Source organism: Lepus europaeus, chromosome 18 (assembly GCF_033115175.1).
Source record: "Lepus europaeus isolate LE1 chromosome 18, mLepTim1.pri, whole genome shotgun sequence".
NCBI lineage: Eukaryota > Metazoa > Chordata > Mammalia > Lagomorpha > Leporidae > Lepus > Lepus europaeus.
In genome coordinates, this window is record NC_084844.1 from 10,552,720 (window position 1) to 10,569,210 (window position 16,491).

Here is a 16,491-nt window from a genome sequence, read left to right on the forward strand (position 1 = left end):
GTTACAGGTTCAGGTCCTAAGTTTCCATAGTCTTTGAACTATGACTTGTAATTTCGATATCTTATATACATCTTATATATATATATCTTATATACAGTGATTAGTTTGCATCTGGGCAGTGGTACTTCCTTAAGACTTGTTAATAAGAATGGTATTAAACCCATGTAGTGGTTAGTGTAGGAGTTAATAACCAACTTTTGAGGTTCTTCCTGACTTTCTCTTTTTATTTGCTGTCCTTGCCGCATTTGCTTTCCTGGTGGCTGTTTTTTCCATCCTCTGGCCAGAAATCTAGGGCTTAGTTGCCCTATGGTGCAACATACTTCTACAGATGCAGGGCCGGGTGAGAGGAGTAGAGAAGAAAAGCAATAGGGGTTGACTTCACGTCTTGGAACTATAGTTCCATGGAGTGGAGAAGAAGGTTCCTCTGCTCAGAGTTCTGCCCACATTAGACTTTTCATTAGTCCGGTGCTGCCACCATGGGATTGCTTGTGGATGGGTACATTGAAAATTACAGATAACAGTTTTGGTATTTCCACATTCTCCTTGAGCATTAAGACTTTCTCTTGCTATTCCTGAAGCCAAAACTAGAGGTTATCCTCTAGAGGTCTCTCTGTGGCCTAGTGCCCACTTCTCATGAGTTCAGTTTGGGAGATACCAGAGAAAAAGTAATAAGCTTACTGCAGGTTTGGTGGTATTTCAAATTCTGGTCTTTCCCTTGTGTTTTCATGCTATTTTTTTCTTTTTCATAATGCTTAAATTGTTGCTCCATCCATTCTATCTAGTTAAGAGAGACAGCTTGGAAGATGCTTTTAACTTCATTAACTTACTTAGGACTGAAACATCTCTGTGCTGATAACATGCGTTTTATCATATGGCTTCAGGTTTATTTCTCTTTTTCTTCACCTTTTTTTAGGCTGATCCAGAAAAAATGGCTACTGCAATTAGTGAGGTGGGAGTTTGGAGGCAGACCAGAACACTCCTGCTGAAGAATTATCTCGTTAATTGTGTGGCTCCAGGTTTATTTCTCTTTTTCTTCACCTTTTTTTAGGCTGATCCAGAAAAAATGGCTACTGCAATTAGGGAGGTGGGAGTTTGGAGGCAGACCAGAACACTCCTGCTGAAGAATTATCTAGTTAAATGTAGGACTAAAAAAAGTAGTGTTCAGGTAAATTGACTTTTTCTTATATCTTATTTCAATCTCTTTCGCTTTGATGTGTTCTGTCTTTAAGAGATAATTAGTTTTTCTAAGTGTATTTTTATTATAATTTTGTTTCCTTTGTTCCCTTTAATTCACCTGTAAAGAGCTTAGAAAAATAACTGAATTACCTAGTACCTTCTAAATGTGAAACATTTTGATAATGATTACTAGAATTTAGTTAATTTCTAACACTAGTGCTTAATTTTGAACCTTTAGGTATGCATTTCCCAAATTTCATGAAATAACATTCCACAGATAACTTTGTTCCCCCAACTCTCATTTTACAGACTATGAATTAAGTTGTCCAAGAATGCTAGAATTATATCACAGATAATTATATAATTATGTCAGAATATCAGACCTTATCTTTTTTTAAAAAAAATTTATTTATTTGAAAGTCAGAGTTACACAGAGAGAGAAGAGGTAGAGAAAGAGAGGTCTTCCATCTGCTGGTTCACTCCCCAGTTGGCCACAATGGCAGGAGCTGCGCTTATCTGAAGCCAGGAGCCAGGATCTTCCTCTGAGTTTCCCACGTGGGTGCAGGGGCCAAAAGACTTGGGCCATCTTTTACTGCTTTCCCAGCCCATAGCAGAGTGCTGTATAGGAAGTGGAGCAGTCGGGTCTGGAACTGGTGCCCATATGGGATGCCAGCACTGCAGGTGGTGGCTTTACCTGCTATGCCACAGTGCTGGCCCCCAGACCTTACTTTTAAAGGTAAGCAAAACCAAGAATTCTAGCCAACAGCTAGTAATATTGTCAAAGGATGACATCATCATCTCAGACTGGCAGAATAATTAAATATCTGGAAGAAATAATAGTTCATCCCTGCTAAAGCTGAACATAGAATTTGGTATAGATTAGTATAAATTCAGATCTTATTAAAGTGTGATTTATTTATTTATTTATTTATTTTGACAGGCAGAGTTTAGACAGAGAGAGAGAGAGAGACAGGTCTTCCTTCTGTTGCTTCATTCCCCAAATGGCCGCTGCAGCCCGTGTGCTGTGGGGCCGGTGTGCTGCGCCGATCTGAAGCCAGGAGCCAGGTGCTTCCTCCTGGTCTCCCATGGGGTGCAGGGCCCAAGCACTTGGGCCATCCTCCACTGCCTTCCCGGCCACAGCAGAGAGCTGGACTGAAAGAGGAGCAACCGGGACAGAATCCGGCATCCCGACTGGGACTAGAACCCGGGGGGTGCTGGTGCTGCAGGCGGAGGATTAGCCACGTGAGCCGTAGCACCAGCCTACAGTGTGATTTATAATTCAGAATCTAATAAAGACATTTTTGTTATGATCCCTTATAGGGATATTTAGTTACTTCAAATAAAATCATAAGTAAATTCATTTTATGTAACCTAAGATATTTAAATACTACATTTTATGTCACTTTATTATGTGACTTGGGTTTAAACTATTTCAATAAAACTGAATTTAAAGGAAAAATCATTTCATATTAGCCCATTGTGTTTAATGAGAAGTTCAACACTATAATTGTGATAGAATTGCTTCATAATTTTTCTTAGTATTAGTTACATTATTTTCATAGAAATCTCGGGTGATTTTTGGTGCCATTGTTATGCTTTGTAATCAATTTCTTTTTTTTATTATAGGAAATTCTTTTTCCACTATTTTTTTTATTTTGGTTAATATTAATTAGCATGATGCATCCAAATAAGAAATATGAAGAAGTGCCTGATATAGAACTTAATCCTATGGACAAATCTATTCTCTCTAACCTAATTCTTGGATATACTCCAGTGACTAATATTACAAGCAACATCATGCAGAAAGTGTCTGCTGATCATCTTCCAGATGGTATTGTGAGCTTAAATGTATATTCTTTGTATAATATGAAACCTCTTCAGTATTTATCAGCTTGCTTTACCTAGTAAATAGCATTCTTAGATCTTACAAATGTGTCCTCCACCAAAGCATGATTTTATAATATTCAAATAATTGAATGCTGGTTTATATTTCTTGTAAAATGTTAATTTATATTCTGGGTGATACATATTTTATGCATTTGCATATTATGTATTTCTTAGACCATTTATGAAACAGGTTAAATATATTTGTACAGGATAAAAGTTTGAAGGAGTGTTTCATTTTGAATCTCTCAAAATTACTGAGGCTATAATTTGATAAAAATTATAAAGTCGTAGCCTTTTGAGATTGCTGTACCTGTTGATGGAGGTATATGGCACAACTGAAGAAGTATTTAATTTTGGAGGCTGTGACTGTGCCGAAGTACCTATGTCTGTTTTCCTAGTTTATTTTTCTCTCAAAGAAATGTATTAGAAAATTGAGTAAACCATGAGTTACTTACCTTAAGTTACTGTGAGAGAACCTAAAGCAAGAAATGGAAAAAATGACAAAAGTATTTTTACTCTAATGATTAAACAATGTAGTGCTGAATTTTTGAAAATAGCAGATTAGCGTAGGATAGTTATAATTAACTTCCAGGATATATAATCATATAGTATATTTTAGCTACATAGTAAGGAGCCAGATGACTTGTTCCCCATTGGTTTCTTTTTTAGCTTTTTGCTACTTAATATGTTTGTCAAAACATATTATAGTTTCTTGTTCTATCATATGAACACAGTATGCATAGGCATTAGAATTTAACATGTAAACTCAAAAAACTGATCAGAAATGTTGAGAATGAAATTCATTGTTAAATCTGAGAAGGAGGAAAGAGTATAAGCCAAGCAAAGACTAATCAATGTCTTAGATGCCAAAATAGTAGTATTGTATACAGATTTTTTTTAAAATATTATTTTTAACAACAGAACTATCCAAAAATGAGTCATACATACATGCACAATAATATGATTGGTAAGATGTCGAATTAATATCCTTTATTCAGGTTCGTTCTGGAGTCTTATGTTCCCCATAAATGCCTGGAAAAATCATGTTAATTAATATTTAAGTAATAATAATTTACTAATCAATTTCATGTATTTTACTTCTCTTAGTCTTCACAACAACCCATTGTAATCAACTAAGCATTGTAGATGAGGACATTAAAGTTTGCAAATTTAAATTGATTATCTATGTTCACACAGCTAATAAATGATAAAATTAAGTACCAAGCCCATGTTCTTCCTTTTTACCACATGTTCTATAGTAAGGAGCAAATTGCTTGTAAACAAATCTGCAGAAAAAAAATTTAAAACCTTTGTATTTATATAAAGGGAATAAATTTCATGTATTTCATATATGCAGTTTCAGTTTTAAAAACATGATACTTTTCATCCTACTCTTATCCTTCCCTTGCTCACACTCCCCTTCCTCTTTCCAAGAATGATTGTGGCATTTTCTCCATATATGTGCTGAAAAGGAATAAGCAAATTCAAAGAATTGCATCATAGTTACTAAAAACATAACTTAGTTTCTGAGACAGATTAAGGAATTCTCTTCATAAGAAACATTTATGAATAGAATATCCATTTATTAAGGAGTTATTAGCTTTATTTTAAAATAAATTAGCTGTTAAGTATTTTTATACTTTCATTGCTGGCTGAAATTTTAATTAAAATTAAGAATCTGTCTGAAAGCAAAGCTGGTCATCAGTGGACTATAAAGAGTAAAGATGACATCAGAAGTATTCTTCGTTAAAGTTCTGTACAGTTAATTAAGGTTTTGAGAAATAATCTCGTAATGAAATAAGATTCTGCATATTGCTTTACCATCCTTTATGATATTTATAACTTATGTATTATGGCACATAATTTATGTAATTCAGTGACAGCCAAGTAGGATCTGTATAATTGTACTATTTCATTTGTTCTTTAGTTTTATTTTCTTAGAAATGTCTTCATTTTAGTTAGTAAAACAGAAGTGCTTATAAAATATTCCATTTATCAAATATAATTGTAAAATTGATTTGCTGTGTTAAACTGTTTTACTTTTTGAGTTAACTGTATTGTAATATCTTATAGTTATAATTATTGAAGAATATACAAATGAAAAAGAAATGGTAGACTCCAGTCTTTCTAAGTCCAGCAACTTCGTCGGTGTGGTTTTCAAAGACCTCATGTCCTATGAGCTCCGGTTTTTCCCTGATATGATTCCAGTATCTTCTGCTTATATGGATTCAAGAGGTAAATAGCCCTCAATAGCCATTTGAAAATCAGCTTCCATGCATGTCTTTGCTGTTCCACAGTTCATATGAAAAATCTGTTCAGATTCAATGTTGGCAGTTTCAATTATACTTATTTGTTCAGATAGGAAAACTGTCAAGTGTAGCATAAAATATGTATATAGAAATGTTTATATATCTACATTTACACATATACATAATAATAAAATATATAACACCTGTTTTAATTTTAACACATTTGCATGCATATCAATTACAATAGCATATGCAAAATTGTATTTTGAATCTTATGACTTCATAAATCTGTATCTTTTATTCCCTATCATTGTTTTCAATTACAGTATGATAAAAATGTTTAGAATCTGAAGGTCTTCTACCAGTGGACTTCATTAGTTTTGTATTTGAAAAATGGAAAATAATCTTCAGTTGTTTTAAGCTATGAAGAGGTATTATCAACCACAAATATTTATTGAGCAATGTTAAAATCACAATGGTACATACTGAATTTGTAGCTCAATTCCAAAAAATCTTATGGAAAATTTTTTTTCTGTTTTCTTAACCTGGCCTCATCCTTGCATCTGTGGTGCTCTGAAGCCAAATCATTATAGAATGATTCACCTTACCAAAAAGTGACTTATTTTAAGTAACGATCTTTACAATTCTCTCTTTACACTTTTGTTCAGTTACCATTCAGTATCCTAACAAATAATTGCTTTATTTCAACATTTTAAATAAATAATCAACAATTTTTTATATTTTGCTTTTATATAGCAGTAGTATATTTTATTTGGTCCTATAGAGACATTATATTGGTTTGATAATCCTTCAAATATTATCTTTAGAAGAAAGCACTTGCATGTTTTGCAAAATTTTATGCCTCACATTTTTTTCCCCATAGCTGGCTGTTCCAAATCATGTGAGGCAGCTCAGTACTGGTCCTCGGGGTTCACAGTTTTACAGGCATCCATAGATGCTGCTATTATACAGGTACATATGATAAAGGAAGAATCATATTTGAATAATTATTTCCTAATTCTTTATAGTTGAATTTGGTTTTATGGCTGTCAGATATGTAAAATATGTAACTTATTGCAACACCTTTGAGGAAAAAAAGATGAGAAGTCATATTTTCTGATTTAATATATATTTTTTATTTGATAGGCAGAGACAGAGCATTCCCATCCTTTGGTTCACTCCCCAAATGCCTACAATGGCAGGATCTGACCCCAGGGTTGGAACTAGGAACTGGGAATGCAATTCATGTCTCCCACATGGATGGCAGGAACCCAAGTATATGAGCTGTTATTATTATCACTGCTTCCCAGGGTCTGCACTAGTGGAAAACTGGAGTCAGGGGCTGGGAATTGAACCCAAGCACTCCAATGTGAAATGCAGGCATATTAACCACTAGGTTAAATACTTTTTTATTTTACTTTGGATTTAATACATTTTGAAAGTCACTTCATAAACTATTAATACTTTTTGAAGCTCATTTGATGGTTATAAGCATAGGATTCAGCATTTTTGTGTTTTTGTATTATATCTTTATTGACAAAATGTTTATGAAAAATTATTTATAGTCTTTCTCCCTTTAATTAAAGTAAGTTTAAAGAAGGCAAATATGTTTATTATATTGGCCATATTACTTTTTATTTAACATTCATTACTTATTTGCCAAACATTTTTTCTATGTTCCAGTGTTAACCCTTTTAATAATTAACAGCTATATGAGATTAGAACTGTTATCTCCATTTTATATTTGAAACTGAAATGTAGGGATATTAAGAAGCTTTTCTAAACCCAGCTAATTAGTGGCAAAGTAGGGATTCAGGCTGTGTTTTTTTGACCTTTAACTCTGTGCTTTAATACATTTTGCTGACGCTGGTATTATGAATTAACATTATATTAGGTTCTGAAGACATGGCCTGATCTAGTGTCTCGCATTTTGGCAGGAAAACTAGCTATGAAATTTATTTATTTATTTAAAGATTTATTTATTTATTTGAAAGAGTTACACAGAAAGAGAAGAAGAGACAGAGAGAGTGGTCTTTCATCCACTATTTCACTCCCCAGATGGCATCCGCGGCTGGGGCTGCACCGATCTGAAACCAGAAGCTTCTGGGTCTCCCACACAGGTGCAGGGGCCCAAAGGACTTGGGCCATCTTCTGTTTTCCTAGCCCATAGCAGAGAGCTGGATTGGAAGTGGAGCAGCTAGGACTTGAACTGGTGCCCATATAGGATGCTGGCACTGCAGGCAGTGGCTTTACCTGCTACACCACAGCGCCAACCCCATGAAATTTATTTTTAAAAAATCTTAAATTTGGGGGCTAATGTGTTGTAGCAGATTAAGTTGCTGCCTGTGCTGCCAACATCTCATGTGAACACCAATTCAAGCCCCAGCTGCTTCACTCCCAATCCAGCTCCCTGCTAATGTTCCTAGGAAAGCAGCAGAAGATGGCCCATGTACTTGGGCCCCGTCACCAACTTGGGAACCTGGTTGGAGTTCCAGGCTCCTGGCTTTGGCCTGGCCCAGCCCTAGCCATTGCGGCTATTTGGGGAGTGAATAAGTAGAGGAAGATGGAGTAGTCTGTCTGTCTGTCTGTCTCTCTCTCTCTCATAGTCTAGAGCACACTGGATGAATGGACAAGAAAGAACTTGTTCGATATTCAGTTGAATGTTGGAAGCATCATATGGCATAGATAGTTTTATTATTCTATCTATATGTGATGCATATATAGATTTCAAAGCAAAGTAGAATGACATACTATTTAAAAGAACATTTTAAAAACAGTCAATAGTGGTACAAATAATTATTCCTAGTCCCTCAACTTTGAAGTTTTACATTTTTATTAAGATGAATATAATTGCTTAAGATAAGTATGCACTGTTATTTTCTTTGACAAATTATGTAATCAAAATGTATATACTCATCAACTTCAAACTTTAAACTTTGTGGTATGCTTTCAGAATGAATTAAAAGCTGTATTCTACTCTGTATTGTAACATTGAGGATATTGATTTTATTTTACATGTGTAGCTTTTTGAAGATTGTGTTTTTACTGGATTATTGAACAAATTTGGGTTATAATTGTCATATGTATTATGAACTATAATAATTCAGTGTATTTATATTTTCTAATTATAGTTGAAAACCAATGTTTCTCTTTGGAGGGAGCTGGAGTCAACGAAAGCTGTAATTATGGGAGAAACTTCTGTTGTAGAAATAGATACGTTTCCTCGAGGAGTAATTTTAATATATCTAGTTATAGCATTTTCACCTTTTGGATACTTTTTGGCAATTCATATTGTAGCAGAAAAAGAAAAAAAGCTAAAAGAATTTTTAAAGATAATGGGACTTCATGACACTGCCTTTTGGTATGTTATTAAAAGTTAATTATTTGGCATAATTAACAATTATATTAATTATATGACCATTCAGAATTGTAATTTTATTTATCTACTTAATGAGGTGCTGTTCCTGCTCTCTTAGAATAATTGCCTTTTCTTGGAATTTGAGGCTAGTCAACAAACTTCAACAGTATTTGCCTTGTCATAGCATAAGGAAAGAGGAATATGGAAGTTTATGTTGACAAAGCATGCTTAAATTTTATTTCATGCTGTGTTTGTATTCATGAGGCATGATCCACATATTGCACTGTACATTGCAGTACACAGAAGATGAAAGATTTGGGAATTAATTGCCTATAAAGTCCTCCCATGATGTCCTAGCACAGATTTATACATGTTATTCCAAATTCAGTTATAGTGATTAATATCTGCATATGTAATATTGGAATTTTTTCCCCCTGGAATGTTTATTATTTGGGTCAAGTAAGACTAATAATACACAAATAATTTTTGAAGAAACATGAGAAAAACATATTTGCACAAGTTAACTTTAATATATCAGCTTATTTTTACAAAATGATAATTTTATAGGAGCATAATTTGAGAACGACAGGGAGACTGAGAGAGAGAGAGCTCCCTTTGTGCTAGTTTGCTCCCTAAATGCCTGTAATGCTGGGGCTGGGCCAGCTGAAGCTAGGAGATAAGAACTCAATTTGGTTTTTCCATGTGGGTAGCAAGAACACAGTTACATGAGCCATGCCAGTTTCTGAAATTTTGTTTATAATTATTTTCTAACTGTTAAAACCTATGTATTTGACCATAAATATATTTGCATTTGCATTTTAGGCTTTCCTGGGTTCTTCTGTATACAACTTTGATTTTTCTTATGTCCCTTCTTATGGCAGTCATTGCAACAGCTTCCTCATTGTTTCCTCAAAGTAGCAGCATTGTGATATTTCTCCTTTTTTTCCTGTATGGATTATCATCTGTAAGTATTTTAAGTTGAAATAGGAATAAGGAAATGTAAAAATATTTGGTAATGTAGCAAAGTATTTTTCTTTGGTTTAGTTATAGTCAGTTTCCCATGAAAGACAGATGGTTGCTAAGTTACTTTAAATGCATCATTGTACTCCCATATTTTTAAGGAAAATTATAAAACCGTCTCATGTTCAAATTCAGTTTATTTTAATATGGTACATGAATATTTTACATTAGATTGCTTTGAGTCTATCTGTTTTTATCTTTATATAATTGTGTGTAATGTAGATTACTCACTGCCAGACTTTTTTCTTTATCTTCATGAAATCCCGAGTTTTTCAAGTTAATTTATCCTAAAGGATAATAATGATTTTTAATGATATTTCTTTGCAAATACAGCTTTTGGGCGATCTTGGTATTTGGTATGTTGGGTGAATGCTGGTTTTTAGAAATATTTATTTTATTTATTTGAAAGGCAAAGTTACAGAGAGAGACAAAGAAAGAGATCTTTTATGCTAGTTTATTCCTTAAATGGCCCCAATTGGCCAACAAAAGCAAGGAGCCTGGAACGCTATCTATGTCTCCTGCCTGAGTGGCAGGGGCCCAGATATTCAGGCCATCTTTCACTGCTTTCCCAGGTGTATTAGCAGTGGGTTGGATGTTCTTGAAAATGATAATTTAAAAATAGCTCAAATACTTCCAAATATAATTACCTGGTTTGTTTTTAAACTAGTTTTGTATTTTATTAACACATTATGTTTAAAAGTTTGTTGATAACATTCTTTTGTTCACACGTCTTGTACATCTAACTGTAGAAACACATGAGAGTTTATGGTTTCCACATAGTTGGGGAGGTCATGTGTATCTGTGATACAGACAAAATCCTGTCACCTTAAGTTTTTAAAATATGTATCACCATTTATATGAAAATAGCACAATGAGAAATTATAATTGTATTTTATTTAATGTATTTACCAATGAAATAACTTATTCTTTCACAAAGAAAATTTGTTTTTATACAAGTACATGTGAACAATGCATTAACATTAATGTTTTTATTTTATAGGTATTTTTTGCTTTAATGCTGACACCGCTCTTTAAAAAATCAAAACATGTGGGAATAGTTGAATTTTTTGTCACTGTGGCTTTTGGATTTGTTGGGCTTTTGATTGTCCTCATGGAAAGTTTTCCCAAATCATTAGTTTGGCTTTTAAGTCCCTTCTGTCAGTGTACTTTTTTGATTGGTATTGCACAGGTAGGTAATATATTAATCTTGTGTTTACTAAATGTTTTCTCAAATTCTGTGCAGCATCTTTTACTACTATTAATATTTCTTTTGATTTGAAAAAAAAATTTTAAATTTCAGCGTGAGAAAGAAATGGTATTTGAGTACTGGAGTACAATTTAGAACTATTTCCTTTGTTCAATTGTAAGTTTCCAGTTTAATATTCTGCTTATAGTTTCTTCACCTCTTGCTTTAGTATATCTCAATAATTTATTCGACTGCAATGACTCTGGTATAAGACACTGGTTTAAGTGTCAATCCAGATTGCTCTATGGCTTATTTACATTGCTGCCACTTTTAAATTCATCTCAGTAAATTATGAAGTAGAACAATTTTATTATGAGTGTAGTTGTGAAATAAGTAGATTTTGTTGGTATAAGTTTCATGGGATTATCATTCATCTATGTAGTACTTAGATTTATAAATTTGATTTTTATTAGTCCATACAGGGTAAACAAGTTTCTAAGCAAAAAAAAAAAAAAAAAAAAAAAATCTTTCAAGAAATTGCTTTATTTAATAGCACATAATTTTAGTTTCTGTAAAATTAACGTAATTAATATAAGTAATGAATAAATAATTATGCTTTTTAGGATAATCTCATTTTTGACATTTAAGATAATTTATAAATATTGAGTTCAGCAAATTTTAATTACTTGAGAACTAAGAATTATTGTACATGTTGAGAGTCCAGTGAGTCCTTCTTCTTTTAGAAAGGTAGAGGGGCCGGCGCTGTGGCATAGTAGGTTAATCCTCCGCCTGCAGTGCCAGCATCCCATATGGGTGCCAGTTCTAGTCTCGGCTGCTCCTCTTCAAATCCAGCTCTCTGCTGTGGCCTGGGAAAGCAATAGAAGATGGCCCAAGTACTTGGGCTCCTGCACCCGCATGGAAGACCAGAAAGAAGCTCCTGGCTTCTGGCTTTGGATCGGTACAGCTCAGGCCATTACGACCATCTGTGGAGTGAAACATCTCGGGCATCTTCTGCTGCTTTCTCAGGCCATAGCAGAGAGCTGGATGAGAAGTGGAGCAGCTGGGACTCGAACTGGCGCCATATGGGATGCTGGCGCTACAGCGCTGGCCCCTGCATTACAACTATTAACATTACACTTTATCTTTGTTTCATTTGATAGGCAATGCATTAGGATAAAATAATGTAGGAGTGGATGTACTCCAGTTTCAGAAGCATAGCATTAAAAACATGATTGAAAAGAATTGTAGTTAGCTTAGGTTTTGGTAAAATCCTTATTGTTTTCCTGGCCGGCACCGTGACTTAACAGGCTAATCCTCCGCCTTGCGGCGCCGGCACACTGGGTTCTAGTCCCGGTCGGGGCGCCGGATTCTGTCCCGGTTGCCCCTCTTCCAGGCCAGCTCTCTGCTGTGGCCCGGGAAGGCAGTGGAGGATGGCCCAAGTCCTTGGGCCCTGTACCCGCATGGGAGACCAGAATAAGCACCTGGCTCCTGGCTTCGGATCAGCGCGATGCGCTGGCCGCAGCGGCCATTGGAGGGTGAACCAGCAGCAAAGGGGAAGACCTTTCTGTCTGTCTCTCTCTCACTATCCACTCTGCCTGTCAAAAAATAAAAAATAAAAAATAAATAAAAAAAAAAAGAAAAATCCTTATTGTTTTCCTTATAAATTCATGTTATTAATTTGGTACACTATTTAATCTGTTAAAGGCCCAGTTTGGTGACTGACATTCTGGATCTATGAGTAGCAATAAGTAGTATTAGCTTTTGCTTATTTTATCATTTTTATATAATAATGTTGGTGTTTTTATTTTCCAGGTCATGCATTTAGAAGATTTCAATGAAGGTGCTTCATTTTCTAATTTAACTGAAGGCCCATATCCTCTAATTATTACTATTATCATGCTATCACTTAATAGTATATTCTATGCCCTCTTGGCTGTATATCTTGATCAGGTCATTCCAGGTATGCAAGAATTATTGGATTTTACTTTAAAGATTTTAAGGCTGTTTTTCCCGGACTAGTCAACTTATTTTTTTTTCTCACCAGAATACCCTGAGTCATGTTTGCTGTTAGAACTTTAATTTGATATTAAATAAGTTTATTTTGTATCTTAAGCTTTAATTACTAGTGAACCTTGGGAGAATGTATAAAAAAAAAAAAGAGTAGTTTGTTTTGAAAGCTTTAAGTCCCCAGCTGAACTTTTTAACTTGGTCCTTTCCTATGTGACTCTTTCTTAATTAAGGTATTTTATTATTTTAGGAGACAAACCTGTGATGTAATTTTGTAATTCTTGCCATCTGCACCATTTGCTATCATTCATTTGTAGGTAACCTCCAATAGTAATATTGAATATCAACTACCTTCTTTCCCTTTCCCCTTGAGTTCCTTATTACTTTTGTTTGTATTATGTCTGTATTATGTTTGTATGGTAACTGGTAGCACCATGTGGATTTAAAATTTTAATTAAAATTAAAAAAACTAACAGTTAATTTCTTGCATTTATAATTTAAAGGTCAGTTGTCAGAAATAACTTGTAATAACTCATTTTTAAATTTTTTTATTTTTCAGGGGAATTTGGCTTACGGAGATCATCTTTGTATTTTCTGAAGCCATCGTATTGGTCAAAGAACAAAAGAAATTATAAAGAGTTATCAGAGGGCAATGTTAATGGGAACATTAGTTTCAGTGAAATTGTTGAACCTGTTTCTTCAGAATTTATTGGAAAAGAAGCCATAAGGTATGATTCAATCTTTGGCAGCTTAGGTATAATAAATAACTGCTAATGGAACGTTCCACTTTTAAATTTTATCTTTTAAATATAAGAGTTCTTTAGAAAGTTCATTGAAAATGAGAATTATGAAAAAATCAATATATGAAATTCAAAAGTTCTTTTTTTTTATTTGTATTTATCTCATAAATACAACATTAGGGACATAGTAATTCTTCCCACTGTACCTGCCCTTCCACCCATTCTCCCACTGCCTTTCCTCCTCCCTCTCCTGTTTAGTCCAAGAAGAAAAAAGAACGGAAGGAAAGGAGGGAGGGAAGGAGGAAGGAAGAGAAAGAATAAAATAAAAAAAACTAAGAAAACTTTTCCTCAACAGTCTAGACAAGGTGTGTTATTGCTTCTCGAAGGTGATTTCACTCCCCTCCTTCTTTTCCCTTCTTTCCTTCCTTCCCCTTTGTTCCTTTTAGAAACTTAATTATCTTTAAAGAGGAACCCAAGGATGATATATCTTTTGTGAGCTCTTAGACATAACTATAACTTATGAGACATAATAATATCCTCCATTAATACGCTCAAAGGAAGTGATTCTTGAGAACAAGTTTTACTATTAAGTCTCATGATAGAACTCCTTGGCAACAGAAGTCTTGCATGGGAAGTTAGTACACAGTGACTCTTGTTTCTTTAACAAATAACATTCTTATGAATGACATCAGTGATCACCCAAGGTTCTTGACATGAGCTGCCTCGGCTGTGGAAGCCTTTTGGATCCACTAGCTCAACAAGGCTGTAGGCAAAATGAAAGTTCTCTCCTCCCTTCAGAGAAAGGGAGGCTACTTCTTTCCACCGGTGTCTCACCACAGAGGTCCTTTTTGTAGAACATTTTTTGCCAGAGTATCTTGGCTTTCCATCCCTGAAATGCTCCCCTGGGCTTTTCAGCTAGACCAGAATGCCTTAAGGGCTGATTCTGAGGTCAGAGTGCTATTTAAAGCAATTATTCTAGGAGTCTGCTGCATGGACTGCTTCCCATGCAGCAGCTCCATGTTGGAGCCTTAACTCCTTTTTAATTCTGTTTATTATTATTATTTTCAAACAGTATGTCCTATTTATATGATCACTTTAACACTTGATCCTGTCTATATGATCACTTTACCATTTAATCCTATCCATTTGATCTCTGTAACACTTAAGCTGCTCTTTTTACCTGCCAGCTTATGGGAATTTGGGGTCTCATGTCAAGTTGTCAAGCTGTACCCTTAAAAGTTAAGTCTGTAGGAATTTATGCAAGACTATACTGCTTTGCAGTTACAAACTTCGTACGCTTTCACAATTACAACTTCATTATCTTGGTAATTGTTCCCACTGTGCCTGCCTTCCCATCTATATTCTCAACCCCCTTCCTCTTCCCTTTCTTATTCTCACTTTTATTGTTTACTAAAATCTATTTTCAATAACTTTCTACATATATGGTTAACTCTATGTTAAGTAAAGAGTTCAATGATTAGTATGAAAGAAAAAAGATAAGGAAAATATTAAAGGAAAAGAAAAGAAAAACAAAAATGTAGAATAAAAAGCCATTCCTCAACAGTCAAGAGAAGGGTTGTTCAAAGTCATTGCTTCTCAAAGTGTCCATTTCTACATGTTGCCTTTTAGGTGCAGTAGTAGTTATCACAGGTCAGGGAGAACATACAGAATTTGTCCCTTTGGGACTGGCTTATTTCACTAAGTATGATGTTTTCCAGTTGCATCCATTTTGTTGCAAGTGACTGGACTTTTTTTGTTGTTGTTTTTTACTGCTGTGTAGTATTCCATGGTGTGCGTATCCCATTATTTCATTATCCAATCTTCAGTTGATGGGCATTTGGATTGATTCCATGTCTTTTCTATTGTGAATTGAGGTATGATAAACACGGAGGTACAGATAGCTCTTTCATATGCTGATTTCATTTCCCTTGAATAGATTCCCAGGAGTGGGATGACTGGGTCATATGATAAGTCTGAATTCAAACCTCTGAGGTATCGCCACACTGACTTCCATAGTGGCTTTACCAGTTTACATTCCCACCACAGTGGATTAGGGTACCTTTTCCCTCAAATCCTCACCAGCCTTTGTTATTTGTTGATTTCTGTATGAAAAGCAGTCTAATGTGGTTTTGATCTGCATTTCTCTGATTGATGGTGATCTTGAGCATTTTTTCATGTGTCTGTTGGCCATTTGGATTTCCTATTTTGAAAAATGTCAGTTTAAGTCCTTTTCCCATTCTTAACGAGATTTTTTGTTTAGTTTAGTTTCTTGATTTCTTTATATATTCTGGTTATTAATCCTTTATCAGTTATATAGTTTGCAAATATTTTCTCCCATTTTGTCAGTTGTCTCATGACCTTGCTGATTGTTTATTTTGCAGTGCAGAAGCTTCTCAATTTGATGTAATCCCATTTGTTGATTTTGGCTTTGATTGCCTGTGCCTGGGGTATTTACAAGAACTCTTTGTGTATGCCAGTGTGTTGTAGGGTTTCCCCAGTGTTCTTTAATAATTTGATGATGTCAGATCATAGATTTAGGTATTTAGTCCATTTTAAGAGGATTTTGGTGAAAAGTGTCAGGCAGAGGTCTTGCTTCATGCTTTTGCACGTGGAGATCCAGTTTTCCCAGCACCATTTGTTGAAGAGACTGTCCTTGCTCCAGGGATTGATTTTTATTTCCTTTCTCAAAGATAAGCTGGTTGTATATGCTTGGATTGATTTTGGGCATTTCTATCTGTTTCATTGGTCTAACCATTTGTTTTGTACCAGTACCAGACTGTTTTGATTATAACTACCCTGTAGTATGTCTTGAAATCTGGTATTATGATGCCTCCAGCTCTGTTTTTATTTTTATTTATTTATTTTTTA

General features: G+C 34.5%; 1 protein-coding gene across 2 annotated transcripts in view; it reads left to right on the forward strand.

Annotated features, from left to right (window-relative positions):
* Nucleotides 1-16,491, forward strand: part of ABCA5 (ATP binding cassette subfamily A member 5) — a 92,562-nt gene that overhangs the window by 8,353 nt on the left and 67,718 nt on the right. The window contains exons 2-10 of one of the 2 annotated variants that reach the window (XM_062216105.1): nucleotides 1,049-1,165; nucleotides 2,803-3,007; nucleotides 5,137-5,298; nucleotides 6,196-6,284; nucleotides 8,444-8,673; nucleotides 9,493-9,634; nucleotides 10,691-10,879; nucleotides 12,689-12,836; nucleotides 13,443-13,611. In XM_062216105.1, coding sequence (XP_062072089.1) covers nucleotides 1,064-1,165; nucleotides 2,803-3,007; nucleotides 5,137-5,298; nucleotides 6,196-6,284; nucleotides 8,444-8,673; nucleotides 9,493-9,634; nucleotides 10,691-10,879; nucleotides 12,689-12,836; nucleotides 13,443-13,611 — 1,436 coding nt within the window. In that variant the 5' untranslated portion in view covers nucleotides 1,049-1,063. Of the gene's footprint in view, nucleotides 1-1,048; nucleotides 1,166-2,802; nucleotides 3,008-5,136; nucleotides 5,299-6,195; nucleotides 6,285-8,443; nucleotides 8,674-9,492; nucleotides 9,635-10,690; nucleotides 10,880-12,688; nucleotides 12,837-13,442; nucleotides 13,612-16,491 lie in introns of those variants that run through there. The other variant, XM_062216106.1, reaches the window with a different exon arrangement.